The 20,424-nt window shown below is 34.9% G+C and overlaps 1 protein-coding gene and 2 pseudogenes across 1 annotated transcript; 2 read left to right on the plus strand and 1 right to left on the minus strand.

The window, feature by feature from the left end:
- The first annotated feature begins 1,636 nt into the window (after positions 1-1,636).
- Positions 1,637-3,722, plus strand: LOC133298821 (increased DNA methylation 1-like; annotated as a pseudogene).
- LOC133298822 (ABC transporter C family member 3-like) lies at positions 3,719-5,334 on the plus strand (annotated as a pseudogene).
- A 3,458-nt stretch (positions 5,335-8,792) lies between these two features.
- On the minus strand, positions 8,793-18,815 carry LOC133298824 (amino acid transporter AVT1A-like). Its single transcript, XM_061498188.1, has 12 exons — positions 18,616-18,815; positions 17,525-17,799; positions 11,841-12,055; positions 11,305-11,328; positions 11,026-11,206; positions 10,708-10,927; positions 10,490-10,625; positions 10,376-10,392; positions 10,129-10,277; positions 9,602-9,645; positions 9,081-9,143; positions 8,793-8,903 (listed from the first exon to the last, which is right to left on the minus strand). The coding sequence occupies exons 1-12, from the start codon at positions 18,813-18,815 to the stop codon at positions 8,793-8,795; spliced, it is 1,635 nt and encodes a 544-aa protein (XP_061354172.1).
- Between the last annotated feature and the right edge of the window lie 1,609 nt (positions 18,816-20,424).

Here is a 20,424-nt window from a genome sequence, read left to right on the forward strand (position 1 = left end):
CTTCATGTAAGTGGAGACTATGGTCCTTTACTTTGGAGCTTAAGATTTAGCTCTAATACTTCTAACTGTTTTAGCATCACCAGATCAAAGTTGTAAGCATATACATCACATGTGGTCAGGCTGGGCTTGAACATATATAGCTTTGTTTTTTTTTTTCATTAGTATATATAATATATATATCTATATATATATATATATATATCGCTTAAATTTGAACTTTCGATCAGTTGTCACAGGATACGTAAATAATATCCTTAATCAATTAATAAAATTAGCACATGATATAAAAATGGAAATTAATATTATAAAATTAGCACACTAAAATTTAATTTTTTTTCCATATGTATATATAAAATAAAATGACTCTTAAATTTTAACTTTCATTTTGGCATATTTTAAATCATTATATTACCGTAAATAATATTCTCAATGAATAAATTTAACATATATATATATATATGTTAAATTTATTAATTAAGAATATTATTTATAGAGTTTATATAGTTTTTTGTAATGTGTATATATAAAATAAAATATCTCCTAAATTTAAACTTTCACTTTCACATATTTTAAATTATTAAGTTACCGTGAATAATATCTTTAATTAATAAAATTAGCACATATATATGATATAAAAATGAGAATCAATGCCTTTAAATTAACACAGATATGTTTCATATAGAGATATTATGTTTATAAATGTTACGAATATTCTTCTACTAATATTAACAATATTTATATTTATTAAAGATTTTATTTCCACATGCAACATGGTCGGATCCTTGTGAAAAGTTTTGGCGCCCTAGGGTGGGCCTGTGTTCATCTCTATTAGTAGAATTATGGAGAGTATTGAGTGGTTTGGTGTTTTTCTGTGGTTCAATGTTTGTGTATCGTTTAATCGATTTTTTTATCGTGAATCATATCGAATCATAAGATACAAAAATATAATAAAAAATAATTTAAAAATATATAATATAATAATATCATATAAATAATATATCACTTAAATTTGAACTTTCAGTTTATCACAGGTTATGGAAATAATATCCTTAATTAATTAATAAAATTAGCACATGAAATAAAAATGGAAATTAATATTATAAAATTAGCACACTAAAATTTAGTTTTTTTTTTCATATGTATATATAAAATAAAATGACTCCTAAATTTGAACTTTCATTTTGGCATATTTTAAATCATTATATTGCCGTAAATAATATTCTTTATGAATAAATTTAACACACACATATATATATATATATTAACTTTATTAATTAAGAATATTATTTATAGAGTTTATATAGTTTTTTGTAATGTGTATATATAAAATAAAATATCTCCTAAATTTGAACTTTCACTCTCGCATATTTAAAATTATTACGTTACCGTGAATAATATCTTTAATTAATAAAATTAGCACATATATATGATATAAAAATGAGAATCAATGCCTTTAAATTAGCACATATATATGTGATATCAATTCGATGCGTGATTAAAGATATTCTTGTTATGATTTACCAAAAAAAAATAAAAAATCTTGTTAGCATATATGTATATATATACACATATATTCCCGTTACCTGATTCTTCTTCTTCCGCTTGAACAGGTTTTGCATGAAATAGTTTGAATTTGATGGCTCCTAGTTCGGCTCCTGCGGTATCTATTGAACCAAAGTTTTGCCCTCAAGCAGTGATCGACTGGTACAAATTAACAGGATCAACAGATTATAGGCGAGGTAGTGGGAAAAGAGATCTGTCCTTAAAAGCAAAGCAACATCTAAGTGCTTTGGGTTGGAATTTGTGGTACATTGATAAGCAAGGTAGATGGGAATTGCGTTATACATCACCCATCAATCGCAGGAACCATATTTCTCTCGGAAGGGCATGCGAAAGCTGCATACGAGAGGGAGGTTGTGGGCCTGAAAATGCTCCCTTGATTCTGGAAACAAAGGGTCTTCAAGTTGAGCGTGATCATGATCATCAGCCTTCAACAACTACAGCCATGTCATCATCTTCTGCACAGCCACAAGAACAACCAAGAACATGCAAGAAACCAAGTGCAAGAGCGCATCCCAGAACATGCAAGAAAAAAAGAAAGGGAGTCATTTGATGATGATGATGAGGTGGATCACTCTCAACCCACGAGTGAGCTTGATCAGGCCTCTTCCACTACAGTGATTTCATCTTCTGCACAAGCACAGGTGGTACCAAGAAAATCCAAGAAACAGAGGGCTGAGCCAAGAAAATCCAAGAAACGACAAAGGGAGTCATGTGATGATGGTGACGATGATGAGTGGAATCCATGAAAAGACAAAGGGAGTTCCATAGGCGGTAAAAGAGGTAAAGTCTTACGATCAAGGAAAAGGGTGAGGCATGGGGATAAGGTACAAAGTTCTTCAAATCCTGGTACAGTTATCTCTTGGTTGATTGACAACAACGTGGTACTTTTAGAATCCAAGGTGTTCTGCCGCGGTAGATATAATGTGGTGAAAAAAGGGAAACTATTGCATTGTGGCATAGAATGTGATTGTTGTGGTTTGGTTTTCGGCCCCACTAACTTTGCGGCTCATGCTGGTTGTACAAAGCACTGTCCATCTACTAATATCTTCTTGGAAGATGGAAGATCACTGTTGGATTGCTAAAGGGAAGCCTTGAGTAGTTCACAACAAAAAAATCATCATGTTGTTATGCAGAGAGACAACGTTTATAAAGACAATGACAACATTTGTTCTATATGTCGTTATGGTGGTGAATTGATGCTCTGTGATAGGTGCCCATCCTCATTCCATCTCAGTTGCCTAGGTCTCCAACAAGTTCCTGATGGTGATTGGTTTTGCCCACCATGTTGCTGCAAAATATGCAACAGACCAAAATACAAAGAAGATAGTGCAGATAATGTGGATTGCAGTATGCTCGTTTGTGATCAATGTGAGCACAAATACCACATTGGGTGCCTAAAGACTAGAGGCTTTACCTGTAACTTGGAAAACCACCCTAATAAGAATTGGTTCTGCAATGCTGATTGTGAGAACATATTTTTCAGTCTACAAAAGCTGATAGGGAAACCAATTCCCGTGGGTGCTGATAATCTTACTTGGATATTGTTGAAGACCCCGAAAAGTGATAACCATGGAGATCTTACTTCTGAAGACCTTGAGCGCATGAGCCAAATTGAAAGCAAGCTAAGTGTGGCTCTTGGAGTATTCCATGAGTGTTTTGATCTAGTTATTAATGATTTCACTGGGAGAGATATCATATCAGATGTTATGTTCAGTAGAGGTTCAGAACTTAATCGTTCCAACTTTCGTGGGTTCTACACAGTGATTTTGGAGAGGAATGACCAGGTGATTTCTGCTGCCACCATAAGGATTTATGGTCAGAAGGTTGCTGAGCTACCATTTGTTGCCACCAGGAGGAAGTTTCGAAGACTTGGAATGTGTAGCATCTTGATGAATGAGCTTGAGAAGCAGTTGACTCACTTGGGAATTGAGAGGATGATCTTGCCTTCCTCTCCCAGTGTGATAGACACTTGGACAAACTCATTTGGCTTTGCAAGGATGACAGATTTGGATAAGTCTCAATTTCTTGACTACACTTTTCTGGAGTTCCAAGACACCACTATGTGCCACAAATTTTTGATGAAACCTTCAATCAAATGTTTTGATGGGTATGTGACATGCCCCCAATTTGGCTGGCCTAAACCTTGTATCGAGCAATGATGGTTATCTGGCAACTGGGAAGTTCAAGTATTCCTGGGTTTGAGTCAAGTGTGGCTGGAAGTTCAGGCATGCCTGGGGTTGTTTCAATCATAGCTGGAAGTTCAAGTGCTGGTGATGCTCAACCATTGCAGCAGCACCAACATGCCAGACTTCAGTGGGAAGCAGAAAATATACAAGACTAGTTGAGAATAGAAATTTTTATTTCATACTGGAGAACATTGATGATGATTACTTGAAAATACCCTACCAATGCAAAATTATTTGATTGATTTGTGGTTAATTTTTTAATAGTGTCGCCCTTTCTAGTATCTGCATTGTTTGATTGATTGATATATAAAAAAGTCTTGCATTGTTTGTTACTTAGAATTTAAGCAGGTTAAAAAGTGAAGATATCTAGTATCTGCATTGGTTTATATGGTGGTGAAAATATATAAAAGTCTGGCATTGATTGATGGAAGTGAAGATATATGAATAGGTTAAAAGTCTGTCATTGATTGCTGGATTGTTTATATGGTGGTGACTGTTGAGGAGGTGATATGTATGAGTCATGGCCACATATAACAGCTATTGATCCTGGTGAATGCTTGTTGATTGTTGGCATGCCAGCATGTTGGCTAAGACGAGCAATATTAGAGAAAAAAAATTTAATGCAGGGGATTTTAACCCATTCATAAGAATATCCTGTAGAAAAAGAGGTAACTGAGTTTGATTTTAGTTTATGATATCTATGCTTAATGAGGCAGTGTGTGATGTAGGTTTGGTATGCTCCTCACTTGCCTCTTGTTTTACATGTGCTGGATAAAAAAAACTGGCATTGTGAGAAGAACAGGAAGTGGAAAAATAACTATAGTGCAAACACTTTTCTGACTTGTGGAACCAGTTGCTGAACAAATTTTGATAGACAACACTAATTTGATAGACAACACTAACATATCTTTGATTGAAGTTCATGATTTACGTTCCACATTAAGCATTATTCCTCGGGATCCAACAATGTTTGAAGGGAATGTAAGAAGCAACCTGGACTCACTGGAAGAGTACACAGATGAACAGATTTGGGAGGTAATTTTTTTTTTTCATGGCACTAGGAAGTAATTGTCTCGTTAGTACAGGTTATGCATATTCATAAATTCTAAGAAATATTATAGGCTCTAGTTATGTGCCAACTTGGAGATAAAGTAAGGAAGAAAGAAGGGAAACTTGACTCCGTAGTTTTGACTTCTAAAAACTTTAAACATAGATATAGGATGTGTTACAAGTCAAAATTATATCTTTAAATGTAGTGAGAATGATTTCATATCATCATGAGTTTTGCAGTTACCATAGCTCATTGAATAACTTCAGTCGTTGATCGTGACATGGTTCTGTTTATAAATCAAGGTAATTAAGAATCATTTGTTTTTTATTTTTTCTTGTATATTTGTCAGTTTGTTTTTTTCTTTTTTTTTCTCATAAAAGTGAATATGATTTCTCTTCATATTGATGGTGCACGCTTCTTGAGAAATATGACTCACCAAAGAAACTGCTTAAGAATAAATCTTCGTTTGTTGCTCAACTAGTTGCAGAATACACAAGGAGATCAAACTCTGATTTTGGTGGCCTACCTTACTGAAGTTCAAGTAGAGAGTTGTTGAAAAATGAAAAAATAAATAGGATTAAATGCTTCCTAAAGTTTTAACATACCTCTAATAATTGGCGTCAGCTTAATGGTAAAGCAACAATGATCTTATTACAATTTTGATAAAGGGATGCAGTGCAAATGGAAGGAATGTGAACCTTCTGCGGTTAATATAGATGGCCAGATCCTTGTTCATTTTGGTTAAGCATATTGAGCAGATTTACTGAATGATTAAAAAATAAAAGCGTTGAGAACATAGGTACTTTTATGTAAATTACCTCACAGATGTATATGGCTTGATGCAAATAAAGAAAATTCATGATCATATTACATATAAAAATAAACATAGGTAGTCTATTATTTTAAACTCTGGAACGGATTGTGTACGCTGAAGCTTCATCGCAATCGAAATAGGTTCTAGCACCATTATAAAGCATCAATCAGATTTGTAGGAGAAAATTGTAGCAATAATTCCTTTAGATCTTGTATTGTTTCGGTTATTCTTTCCTCTCCCACGGCAAAAAGGGACTTTAATTAGTCATTCATGCTTGCCAACAGTGGCTAGGAGCATGCATGAAAATGCTCTGATGAGCGATAACCAAAGACCCCACAGTAACAAGTAATAAATCATCCAGATAAACTCAACAAAATGCTAACCTTAAGTATTTTACATATCCGATTCAACATCTAACGGACATAATGGAAATACTCTTAAATAGATTAAAGATTAAAGATACGTACTGCTTAAGTATTATGAAGAAGTTGATTCAATAGTATTGATGTTAGAAAAAATGACTTAGTATGGATCAATATATTTTAACATTATAAATATCCCAAAAATCAAATTTGGAGTTTTTCATGACCTTATGATATTGGGCACTAGGCCTAATAGAGAAGAGAATTAAGTTAATATACTACTACTATTGGACCATAAGTTCCGCTGCACAAAGCAGTTTTGAAAATCACGCTAGCAAAGGGGTCAAATGGATTTCGAATGGGATAAAATATTGGCACATTGTATTTAATACCCCATTTAGCAAATCCGGAATGTTTATAATGTTATAAAATAGGGAACTAGTTCAAAGAGTTTTATACTGAATTTATTTGCTCAATGGCATTTATTTATATTTATGTTTCTAGTTGCTGGAGAGCTTGGCTATAATCACTTTTGTAACCCGTACTCTATGATGTGGAATTTGGGCCATCAAAAACTGTTGAAGCCTTGAAGGTGAATGCAGTTGTGTACAATCATTCAAAGTTAATTTCCATTCTTTTCTCTCACCAAAAAAAAACAACAACAACAAATTTGCATTCTCTTAGAGAAAGAGAAAGAGAAAAAGTCAGCGCTTGTTTGATTTTTGTTTTCAAAAATAGTTTTTTACCTTTTAGAATAAAAATAAAAAACTTATTTTTTTAAAATTGTTTTATAAAAACGACTTTCAAAATAATAATTGTTTTTAAGTTTTTAAAACTAAAATTAGAAATATGTTCTCAAAATTTATTTTTTGATTTTGTTGTTTTTGCGGTGTTATGAAAATTTATTAATATACTATCATAAATAAATTTAATTTTTTCAATTTTAAATTATTTTTCATTTATAATTTTATAGTTGTGAAAGTTCTTTAATATTTCTTTCCAACTTTAGATATATTTATATTAAAATAAGTTTTATTATTCTCTTATTTTTAAAACTAGTTTTCAAAAATTATATTACAAAACAGTTTTGAAGAAAAAAAAATCAAATCAAACATACCCTCAAAGTCAATTGTGACCTCTGAAAATGAAGAATAGCCAGCATATTATTAGTGAATAAAAAAAAAAGCAACGACCAATGAGTTAAGCTAATACAATATCAAATAATTATGAGGGTGTTAGACGTCACACAGACAATACAGACAAACATAGCTCTCGAATAGCAAATTAAATGGCTTTAGTAATTGGAAAATTGACCTTCAATTTGGTCCCATTTTGGATAAATGCAGTCTATTGCAATAACAGTTATCAACGATTATTGTACCCGATGTTATAAATTCATTCTCTGTCTGCTTATCTCTCCCTTCCCCACATTTATAATAAAGGGCCTCCTTGCTACTTTTGCTAGCTGTATAACCATAAAGTAATATATAACAACCATTGATACTTTAAAAATTTTGACGTGTCGTGTTCGACATTTTTTGACACTCTTTAACACTTTAATACTCGTTACAAAGACTCAAAAATGTTCAATGGTTGCATTGCATTACGTTTTAAGTTCTAACTATTAGATTCGTTGGATTATGATTATTATTTTATTGAGTTTAATATAAATATTTAGACATCTTATGTTTCTTTGCAAAATTGATGGATATTAAATATAACACACACTACATAAATTAAAACTATTATTTAATATCAAAATATGTCCTAACGTGTCGAAATTTAAAACTATTTAAAATTAACGTGTCAAAATATTATGTTGTATCTTGTGTCTCGTGTCGGTATAACATACACAATGACTAACAAGTTAAGTGAGCATTTGCTTATTATATAGATTTATTTTAAACAAAATGACCAAATACTTTCTTTATTGAATAATTTTTTTTTAACGGTATTTTAATATCTTATAATTTTTAAATCTGACAAAAAATAAATAATGGAAGCCGGATTTAATTAAAAAAGAAAAACTTGAATTAGGTTTTATTGAAGACAGATAATTTCACTTTATTATTAATTAATTTTTAATTATAAAAATATATTAAAATGTGTTAAATATTTAATATATGAAATTATTCAATAGATAAAAATTAAAAAAAATACAAAAATCAACATGAAAAATAATAAAAATAAATTTTAACATAAAATTTGAACATCTTTATATTTTACATGCTATTTAATTCATAAATCGTATATATTAAATATTATTACATATTTTAATATTTTTTAAACTAAAAATTTACAATAATAAGTTGAAACACAAGTATTCTCTGTGCTCATTAAAATCAAACCCTTTTATTTTTTTATAATATATATAAAAATATAAATAAACATATGGGTCCGTCAGTGTTTGAATTATATTAGTTATGTAATCGATGAACCCGTAAATATATCCAAAAGGTAAATAACTATAATACTAATAAGTTTTTAGTTTGTTTGTTGTTTTTAAAAGAAACTTAATGGTATTTTTATGTAGGAAAAAGTGTGTATTATTTTAAAGAATGTAAAGTTGTGTTATTTTAAGTGAGAGTAAGAGATAGATAAAGTAGGAGAGAGAGTGGACAAAAAAGTATAAAGGTGTGTGTCACCTCTTTGTGAGAGTGAAATGACATAAATTATGTTATTTAAAAGGAGAAACACTTTTGACTTTTATGTAATTCAAAAAGTTGCTGAACTCTTTGTATTCCACTAGAAAACTTGAACCTTACGATGAAAGGTTTCATCAGGAGAGAGCAAGGTCTTGTTATCATCATAACAATTCAAATGGCTGGACTTGTGCTGAAACTCTGCACAATCTTTGATACTGATGAATATGTTCCAAAGAAAGCACTAGTGATTCCCCATGCAGCAATTACGACGCTCAGAGCAACCTGATCATGCCAGAAAAAAGATAAAAAAATTGGAAGAGAGAACTTATTACCCTGAAAATTTTCATAAGATAATTATAGTTGAATATATATATATATATATATGAGGTAAGATCCTACCTCTCTCTCTATATATATATATATATATACACACACTAACAAGATCAGCTGCACTGATACCTGTGTATTTGTTGCTTTATTCCCCACGATTCTCAGAAAACATAAAGACGGCAATATCACTGCCTGAAAATATAGCAATCCTACATGACATTGCAGTTTCATATGAACTCCTAACAAGTAAAAGGCCAAAGATCCCTGCCTTAGGACGTGAATAATGTATATATATGCATTTATGAGAATATTTTAGAATATGTGCATTAAACCATGCCTATTTTTTAGTCATGTTGGACTTTAAAAGAAAAATAAGAGCGTGTGGCAGAGCATTCAGGAACCGTTGAATGTAAGGCAGGGAATTTTACCTATAATGTGACACAGGTAATATTTTATGTTTGAATGCTAACAAAGAAAAAAGTAATGCCGACGATTGAAGACAAATTAGTCTTTTATCTCCATCTCATTCTTTCTGCTGTTCTTAAATTAGTATTAGAGTATAACTATTTGTTTACAGAGGCATGTTCATGGTCCTTAAACATAGTGAGATATTGATTGTGATGAATATTTAACTGAAAGTTTATGCTTACCACAAGTATACTGAGGAGGGAACCAATTAAAGCCATCACAAGCCCTGAAATTGAAAAGAACAGTGTTAGAATCATATTGTTCATCTGACACATATCACCAGTGCTAATATTTAATACAGATCTTATACACACATTTTTTTGTGAAATAAAGATAAGTTAGCACTTTAAAATTTGTCAAGGACAATAAGAGCATTACATACAATATATATATATATATATATATATATATATATATATATATATATATATATATATATATAAAAGGTACAAAAACAGTTGTGTATTGCAATAAGTGACTGTATTATATATAACAATCCCACACCTATTTGATGGTCCAATAATTCATTGTTATTCAAAAATAACAAGGTTGTGCAAAGTACTAACTAGCTCTAGCTTTTAAGTAAATATATATAGAAGAACATACAATGATTAACACGCCATAGCCATATGATATTCTTAAGTGTCCTTTAATTAATTGTGAGCACATACAAATGTATTGTATTACAGAGACAAAGTCTAAGACTTACCAAAAAAGGGTATCAGAAAAGCGGCACAAACTGTAGATATAAGCAGTGCTGTTCTAAGAAGAATGAAACACCAATAAGTACTTGAAATGCTATCCGGCAGCAACTCTTCTACACTCCTTGCCAATGGGTTCATCATCAAAGCATATTTGTTTAAAATTAAGGAAAAGTTAATTCAAAATTTCTGCTGAATATGATCAAGCCAAGTTGAACTTTAACAAAAGTAATTTGTTACAAAAAAGGATATTTGGTTAACGGGTTAATCACCTGAAAGAGAAAAGAATACAAAATTGTAAACTCTGTAAATGTTCACTACAAAGAAATTTTTTTAAAGTAGCCCAAAGAGACTATAAGAATCTCTTACTGTTGTCCACTTGGCAACTTTGGAAGCAAATGTATTTGGTGGCAGATTCAATGTTATCTGAGACGAAGTCTCTTCACCAAACATGAGAAACCCCATGATTGCAACGCTTCCATATATCAACACACATAAAATAAAACTGTACACAAATAAATGAGTCAGGTATAATAAAGAAGAAAACAAGTCTTCTCTCCATTAACAAAGAAAGTTAGGTACTATACCATGTCATTACTGCCTTGTTAAATTCTTTTTTGACAGCCATAGACTGGTAAATATTTGGAAAAACTGAATGTCCAGAAAAGCAAAACCCATAGATACCAAAAGCAAATGGAATGCCACTCCAATTCAACAGTGGACCATTGTGATGGAATCCAACATCATCTGTTGTCCCAACAGCAAATATACAGACAGTAATTAAAATTGTAGCAACAACCCCTCCAGCTGCAGAATCATCACAAATGATCCAGTAAGTGCTTGATTAAATTGGATTGAAAAACAAAGATCCTTAAACCTAACAAATCTTCTTGAGTTTGGAGAACCTGAGAGATAGGAGATTATACGAAGATCCTTCAACAAAAGAGTTGGGAGAATAATAAGTGCAGCCAAAACTCCAAACAAATGCTTGGAATCAACATGGAAACTGCCCCAATTCAAGGACGTTCCAGGAAACAGCCCAGTAAGGTTATCTCCTTCCAAGATGATATATTCTATACAGTATGACTGCATTCATGAAAAGATATCTCATACTGATGATGCAGAGTTATAAAGCACAGTTGTTGTTAAAGGAAACAAAAGAAATGGATCAATTCAGAACTTACATATAATTCAGTGTATAAAATGATCTGCGACAAAGATTGAAAAATAAAAAATAAATGTTAGTAAACATTGATTATTAAAACCACCAATGTGTGCATGGGTGAAAAACATCATGTGTCAGGATTCTTCTCACTCCAACTACAAGGAATTTATAAGAAACAATAATAAATAGAGAAAAATCATTATATGGTACATTTTGTCAGGGCCTTGAGATGTAAAATAGAAAGATCAAAGACAAGGATGAACCTACACCATCTAGCATGAATCAAATAAAATTTGAGATCCACAAAGTCAAATCTTAGAACTTGAAGGGAGGAAATAAAGCAAAGACACAATGAAGCATAACAAAAAATTTTAAGAGAAGGGGGGGGGGGGTGGAACAAGGACCGCATAACAATTTGGACACAAACTTAGTGTGTGTTTGGATTGGTTTATTTTTGGTTCAAAACAACTTAGTAATCAAAATCCTACTAAGAGAGCTTTTGAAAAAAAAAAAGATTTTTCTCCCAAAATTAATCAAAACTAAACACATGCTTACTGATACAAGAAGTCGTCCATATCTTCCAAATGCAGCTTCGCCTATATCTGGGTAGCTAATGATCCCTTCTCTGCTTTCAAAGCAATGTCTCATAAGATCTGCCGTATAACAACATACAACTCCAAAAAGAAGCATCACCACCAAACTCGCCCACCCAGCTTGTTTCGTTGTAAAAGGTGCAGACAAAAGGCCAACTCCAGCCATCACATTAATCCCTGGCCAGGTACAAAATTACCACATAAAATGACCAGTTAGAAATATAAATAAAGGAAGTAGGACTTGTTTATAGGCATAATCTATCTAGCACCGATATGACACGGGATACGTGATACGAACGACACGACATTCTGACACGTTAATTCTAAAAAATGTTAGATTTCGACATGTTAGAACACGTTTTGATATTAAATAATATTTTTAATTTATGTAATGTATATTATATTTAATATTCAATAATTTAACAAAAAAATGAAACTCAACTTATAATATTCATCAATTTTGCAAAGAAACATAAGATATCCCATATATTTATATTAAACTCAATAAAATGGTAATCGTAATCCAACGAATCTAATAGTTAAAACTAAAAACTGAACGCATTGCAACATTTGAACCTTTTTTTGAATTTCTATAACGTGTATTGAAGTGTCGGGGAGTGTCGGACACGACACGTCAAGGTGTTTGAAGTGTCGGTGCTTCATAGAGCATAATAATACTTTTTCGGGGCAGAGAATGAATCATACCTTTCAATATATTTAATCCAAAAACCAACCTTTCAATCTCTTACATTTATTTTTAAGTAGTAAGCATAAGCAGAACATTACATTTACAAGTACTCCTTGTTGGGTTTTTAAACTTTATTTGAATAAAAGAAAATAGAAAATGAAAGGTTTTTTTGGTGAAGAGGTGTGTCTCTTAGGAGTTTGTTAGTGGACATTAATGAGTTTAAAGTTTCTAAGAAGTAGTCATTAATGTGTTTAGATTTCCTAAGTTAGTCATTAGTATTTCTAGTTATTTGCTATTGCTTTTAAATAGTACCATGTAAATCATTTGAATGTAAGGCTTGAATGTTAATGATATACAAAAGAGGTATATTCAGAGAACTCCTTGTGTGTTTTAAGTGTTTGAGAGAAACACCATTAGAGGACCTGTGATTCACAAATTGGTATCAGAGCTTGAGTTATGGAGAGTGTGAGCACTTCCAGTATGTCGTTGCCCCGCCTGACAAAGGCGAATTACGTGAATTGGAGTATCCAGATGAAGGCGTTGCTCGGATCCCAGGATGCTTGGGATGTTGTTCAGGACAGTTTTGCTGAACCTGCAACTACCGCAGGATACTCAGCAGCTCAAACCAAGGCGTTGAAAGAGACGCGTGCGAAGGACAAGTCAGCCTTATACACGCTTTTCCGAGCTGTAGACGAGTCCGGATTTGAGAAGATAGCAGGAGCAACGACGTCTAAGGAAGCATGGGACATCTTGGAAAATGTCTATAAAGGTGCTGACCGAGTAAAGCAGGTCCGATTTCAAACTCTACGTGGCGAGTTGGAAGGCATGAAGATGAAAGATTCAGAGGGTGTATCCGAGTTCATCACCCGCGTTCAAGCCGTGGTGAATCAGTTAAAGCAGAATGGTGAGGAATTATCTGAGACTAGAGTTGTTGAAAAGATTCTCCGGTCGTTGACAGACGACTTCGAAAACGTGGTATGTGCAATTGAGGAGTCGAAGGACTTGGCTACGCTTTCTGTTGAAGAGCTAGCAGGTTCCCTTGAGGCGCATGAGCAGCGCAAGAAGAAGAAAAAGGAGGAGTCGCTGGAGCAAGCACTCCAGACAAAAGCAAACATTAAAGATGAGAAGGCGCTCTATTCTCAAGATGTCCGAGGTAGAGGTCGTGGACGAGCTGGACGTGGAAATGGCCGAGGTGGTCGTGGCCGAGGTCATGAGGTGAGAAATGAAGAAAGAGCTGAGTCGAGTCAGAGAGGAAGAGGACGTGGCCGAGGTGGAAGAGGCCGGTGGTCAAATCAAACAAATGTGGAATGTTACAAGTGTGGCAAGTATGGCCATTACTCGAGAGATTGCAACTCGGACAAGTGTTACAACTGTGGCCGAGTTGGGCATTTCGCTAAGGATTGCCGAGATGAAAGAAGAGTTGACGAGGCTTCAAACCTCGCTGTAGAAGGAGATGGAGGAGTTCTTATGCTAGCCCATGGTGAAACCAGTTCAAAAAATGAGACGGAGTGGTATTTGGATACCGGTGCCAGTAATCACATGTGTGGTTACAAACACTTGTTTAAGGAGTTGAAGACGCGTCCAAAATTGAAGTAAAGGGCCGAGGTACGATCTGTTTCTTGCAAAAGGATGGACGAGGTTGTATAATCCGGGACGTGTATTACGTGCCCGAGCTCAAAAGTAACATATTGAGCATTGGACAGCTGATGGAGAAGGGTTACTCGGTTCTAATGACAGACCGAGTTCTACTGTTGAAAGACAAACAAGGGCGTCTGATAGCCCGAGTTCAGATGGAAAAGAACAGAATGTACAAGCTAAGTCTAAGGAGCATGGAGGTCGGCTGTCTTCAAGCCGGGGTAGAAGATAAGATGGACTTGTGGCATAGACGGTTTGGACACCTTCATTATGGTGGTCTGACCAAGATGATGAAGAAAAACATGGTAGTGGGACTACCAAAGATTAACTCTGAAGGAAAATTTTGTGAGGACTGCGTATTGGGAAAACATGCGAGGAGCCTATTCCAAAGAATGGCGAGATACCGAGCTAGGCAGCCTCTGGAGTTGATCCATACCGACCTGTGTGGACCCATTACTCCGGGGTCTTTCAGTGGTAAGAAGTATTTTGTAACCTTTATTGATGATTTCAGTCGAAAGACTTGGGTGTATTTTTTGAAGGAAAAATCCGAGGTGCTAGAGGCATTTAGGAGTTTTAAAACAATGATAGAGAATGGTACTGGGAGGTACATCAAATCGGTTCGCTCAGACCGAGGTGGGGAGTACTTGTCAACAGCTTTCAAGAAGTATTGTGAAGAACATGGGATAAGGCGATTCCTGACCGCTCCGTACTCGCCCCAGCAGAATGGAGTAGCTGAGAGAAAGAACCGGACTATCCTGGATATGGTCCGATCTATGCGGAAAACGAATAACATGCCAAAGGAGTTCTGGGGAGAAGCCGTGTAATGTGCCGTGTACGTGCAAAACCGATGTCCGCACTCAAGTGTGAATGATAAAACTCCACAAGAAGCATGGAGTGGTCTAAAGCCATCAGTGGCTCATTTCAAGATTTTTGGTAGTGTTGCGTATGCACATATACCAGATCAATTGAGGACAAAGCTAGAAGATAAAAGTAAGAAGTATGTGTTTATTGGCTATGATGAGAAGACGAAGGGGTACAAGTTGCTGGACCCCGTCAATAAAAAGGTGTTGGTGAGCCGAGATGTAAAAGTGAATGAGGAAGATGGATGGGACTGGAGTAGTCCATCCGGGGTCAATGTGGAACCCGGACTAAAATCAATTGAGGTCGGACAACCTTCGACCCGGATTCCTGAGAATCCGAATGACTCAGATAGTGATGAAGAGCAGAGACAACCGAGATTAAGGAGTCTACAAGATTTGTATGATTCCACCAGTGAAGCACACTTGGTATGTCTATTGGCAGATTCTGAAGAAGTAAGCTTTGAAGAAGCCATCCGAGATGAGAAATGGCAATCAGCCATGGAGGAGGAAATAAAGGCGATAGAAAAGAACAAGACGTGGGAGTTAGCCGAGCTGCCCAGAGGAAGTCGGCCCATTGGTGTGAAATGGGTCTACAAGAAGAAAATGAACGCTAAGGGGGAGATCGAAAGATACAAAGCTCGGCTAGTGGCGAAAGGGTATAGGCAGAAGGCTGGCATTGATTATGACGAGGTGTTCGCACCCGTAGCAAGAATGGAGACAATCAGGCTGTTGATCTCTCAAGAAGCCCAATTTGGATGGCCGATCTATCAGATGGATGTGAAGTCGGCATTCTTAAATGGAGTACTCGAAGAGGAGGTATATCTGGAACAACCTCCGGGATTCATGAAAGCCGAAGAAGAAAGAAAAGTGTTGAGACTGAAGAAAGCTTTGTATGGATTGAAGCAGGCCCCAAGAGCCTGGAACACAAGAATTGACAATTACTTCAAGAAGGATGGACTTGAACAATGTCCATATGAACATGCACTATATGTGAAGAAGAAAGGAGGTAAAATTCTTCTTGTTGCTCTATATGTTGATGATCTGATTTTCTTGGGTAATGATGAAGGGATGATTCAAGACTTTAAGAAGAAAATGACGAAGGAGTTCGAGATGACGGATCTCGGTCTGATGAGGTACTTTCTTGGTCTGGAGGTCAGACAAGACAAATCCGGGATCTTCGTCTCTCAGGAAGCCTATGCAAAAGGAATTTTAGAGAAGTTTAAAATGAGTGACTGCAACCCGGTTTCAACGCCAATGGAACCCGGGTTGAAAATTTCGAAGTATGATGGAGGAGAGAGAGTTGATCCGAGTTACTACCGGAGTCTAGTTGGAAGTCTGAGATATTTGACGTGTACGAGGCCGGATCTGTGTCTGAGTGTTGGAATCATAAGTCGATTTATGGAAGACCCGGGGTACACTCACTGGAAGGCGGCTAAGAGAATTCTGAGATATGTGAAAGGAACAACCTCACAAGGACTTCATTACTCGAAGTCGGACAAATACAAGTTGACGGGTTACTCAGACAGTGATTGGTGCGGAGATATTGATGATAGAAAGAGCACGACTGGCTATGTGTTTTTCATGGGAAACACGGCTTTCACGTGGGTGTCAAAGAAGGAACCCATTGTGACCCTGTCTACATGTGAAGCCGAGTATGTTGCGGCATCTTGGTGTGTTTGCCATGCAATATGGCTAAGGAATTTACTAAGCAAGCTGGAGCAAGGGCAAGTCGGCGCAACCGAAATCCGAGTTGACAACAAGTCTGCAATCGAGTTAGCAAAGAACCCGGTCAATCATCCGAGATCAAGTCAAAGAAGGAAAAGTTGAGCTCACTCATGTTGCAAGCCGAGATCAAGTTGGAGATATTTTTACAAAGCCCCTGCCGACATTGTTGTTTGAAAATTGCAAGAAGAAGATGGGAATGAAGGATGGTAGAGATATTAAAGTTTAAGGAGGAGTTTTGTTGGGTTTTTAAACTTTATTTGAATAAAAGAAAATAGAAAATGAAAGGTTTTTTTGGTGAAGAGGTGTGTCTCTTAGGAGTTTGTTAGTGGACATTAATGAGTTTAAAGTTTCTAAGAAGTAGTCATTAATGTGTTTAGATTTCCTAAGTTAGTCATTAGTATTTCTAGTTATTTGCTATTGCTTTTAAATAGTACCATGTAAATCATTTGAATGTAAGGCTTGAATGTTAATGATATACAAAATAGGTATATTCAGAGAACTCCTTGTGTGTTTTAAGTGTTTGAGAGAAACACCATTAGAGGACCTGTGATTCACACTCCTTGTTTTATCTCAGCAGTGACATTAAAGCAACATCCATTACCAAAATGGAGGAATATTTTTCTCTCAGCTTTACAATGTTCATTGAGCACACGTACATATGAAAAAAAAAAAAAAAAAAAAAAAAAAATTCAAGGATATGGCAACAGATTACTGAGTTACTAAAATTAAATAACATACCATTAAATATGGTTTGAGTGAGGCTACATCCATAATTAATGGGTATTTCTTCAGGAATTTGCATTTGAATTGAAGCTTTCTCCCACCATGTTGATTGTCTTCTCGAGATCCCTTCTTGAAATTGACTAAGCTGACCAGATAGTAAAGAAGTCTTTGCATCTTGTTCTAGGTAACTCTTTGAATGACCGACAAAGCTTGAATAAATAACACTTGGTGCTCTTATAATTGATTCAAGATTTGGAGCTGCAGCAATTGTGTAAGAATCGACAGCCTCTCTGTCATATAAGAGGGAAAAAAAACACAATCAGAGAAGAATAATGAATGCCCGAGGTTAATGGGAAAAAGGAAGAGCCACAAAGCTGCATTACACACAATTCTAGCAAAGCATATTGAGAATACCAAAACAATCTTAGTCAACTCCTCACAAATCCATTAATTTGGACAAGGAAATCTGATATGCCATAGCTAAAGAATAATTTCAACCCAATAACTTAAATTCTAAATTGTTAGGTGAATGTCACATTCATGGTTTTATTTTATTTCTTTCTAACAATGTCTTCTCACACAAGAGTCAATTAGGCTTGAAGGCTAGATAATATTCCCTCTTACCTGTGCTAAGAAATTTCACAATATTTATTAATAAAATGAGGCGGTGAAAATCGAACTTGTAACAATTTAGTCAATCTTTGATATTATGTAAAGAATCATTTTAACCCAACAACTTAACTATTAAGCGGAGTTCATGTTATGATTTTATAATATATCTCTCTAATTTCATCTTCAGTCAATATAAGAATTTCAATATCCTTGCTCTATTTAGCCACAGCCAGGGATATATTGTAATACCAGAAGCCAATAAATTTTTGTGAAACTTAAAAGAAGCTAAATATGGGCACTCTTTCATGGAAATATATAAGCCATAATAAAGAACCACACTGTAAATTTTCTCTAAACTAAGGTGGAGCCACCCAAAAGGCAACAAGAAAACAAAAGGGAAAAAAAAAAAAAATGAAAAATAAGAGTTTCATCAACAGAACTAACAGAAATGGCACATCATATATTAAGTTACAAAAGGCAAAGAAGATTAGTACTTGTAACTTTGAGGCCATTTCTGAGAAGAAAAAGAATTAGGTATTGGTCTAGGACCTTCCTCATTGTCACTGACACCTTCACTACTACTCTCACTCTCGTACTTGACAGCTTCAATATCCTGTTCATCCTCGTTAGCATCCTCATTGCTCTGATCCAAGAAAAACTCAGTGTCTCTCTCCTTGTTCTTGTTGTTAACCATTGTTACAATGCAACTACCCTTTTCAAAAGCGGGATTGGTATTTCTTTTTCTGTCTGTTTTTGTAACTTATTATTCCTTAAATTGCAACAAGAAGCCGCATAAAAAAAAAGGTTGTATTAACAAATAATAGGGAAAGAGGAATAAGTTTGAATGGCCGTGAAGGGTGAATGTATGTGGAATCAATAATAGTGAATAATGATAAGAAATGAAGTTACAGAAAGTTGGTGGAAGCGAAGGTGGTAAAAGAGTTGGAGATGCGTGACACTTGCATTGTCAACCGGAATGTGGAAAGGAAGAAGCTCGATCAGTTTGGGAATTGTTGACACTTGTAACGTTGGAGAACTAGTATTTTTATCGAGTACAAACAAGGATATGCGAACAACACGCTCAAACTAAGAACGATTCATTCACTTTATCTCGCAAAAAGTAACCACTCATGCAATGCTCATTAGTTTTTCTTTTTTGAATTCGCAAAATTATACACCTTTTTTTTTCGTCTTATTATAAAATTCATCAAATTTGTCTTAACTAATACTTTTTTATAAATGATATGAAATTCTAATGGGCCCTTTCAATTTTGGGTTTGATTATTTTTATTCTATCCTGAAGTTGCAACTCTCAGTTGAACTATGCTTTGGGCCGGTCGAGCAATATATATTATATTCTATTCATCGCACTCTTTACATGTTATTCAATTTACAAGAAGAATATAAATAGAATTAGAAACCCTAAGCAACAATAGTTATTCATGGACTCAAACCCAAATTACTAAGAAAATAGACAAAAATACAATAAGCCAGAGGCCCACAACAATACTAGACCTCTGTGGCCTCGGGGGCGCTGCCCCCACACTTCCACCAGCGGGACCCCCGTTGGCTTTCTCTGCGCCCCGTTAACAAGAGTCGTCATCTCAATGCGAAGTATGAGCCATACTTAACATTTTCTCACTTGGTGAATGCTTCACATGTTTCTTCAGTCCCAATGCAGGTATACACCGTTCAAACTTATTTGAATTCACTGCCTTGGTCATAAAGTCGGCACTGTTCACCTTTCTATCAACATTCTCCAATACTACAACCTTGTTCTCTATCTTCTTTCTGATAAAGTGGTATTGTATGCCTATGGCTTGGTCCTCGCATGGAAGATGAGATTTTTAGTCAAGAATATAGCACTCTAACTATCACACCCAATGGTCACCTCTCATTGTGCAAAACCAAGCTCCTTACACAGCCTGCGCAATCAAATAGCATCCTTGATAGTGTAACATCCCCGTCTCGAGCCGGTTCAATTAACATACATATGATAAAACAGAAAACAGCGGAAGACTTAACTTACGAAAATACAAGTTAACTTTTTCTTTTTCTACTTTAATTCTTACTCGGGGTAAACGAAAATCGGGCAGAGTTTCCTCTATAAATCGGACAACCGGGGATTTTCCAATCCCTCTCAGAAGCATTTCCTGATAAACAGTTTATACAGCATAGTAATCCAGAAGTACCAGTCATGCAGATACAATCAGATACCCATCCATGGGCGCATGCAAAATATGGCTCTGTGCCACTATCCTAATCAACATGCAATCCAATACGAAATCATAAACTGAATAATA

This window comes from Gastrolobium bilobum, unplaced genomic scaffold, assembly GCF_033153095.1.
Source record: "Gastrolobium bilobum isolate Gb01-03AN ecotype WA unplaced genomic scaffold, APGP_CSIRO_Gbil_v1 utg631110, whole genome shotgun sequence".
Lineage (NCBI taxonomy): Eukaryota > Viridiplantae > Streptophyta > Magnoliopsida > Fabales > Fabaceae > Gastrolobium > Gastrolobium bilobum.

Excerpts from the sequence above, each read along its gene's own strand:
- LOC133298824 (XM_061498188.1), bottom strand. The coding sequence starts at position 18,815 with ATGGTTAACAACAAGAACAAGGAGAGAGACACTGAGTTTTTCTTGGAT. Across the intron at positions 10,626-10,707 it reads AACAAGGCAGTAATGACATG|TTTTATTTTATGTGTGTTGA; the intron begins GTATAGTACCTA and ends ATTTGTGTACAG. Across the intron at positions 8,904-9,080 it reads ATAAAGCAACAAATACACAG|GTTGCTCTGAGCGTCGTAAT; the intron begins GTATCAGTGCAG and ends TGGCATGATCAG.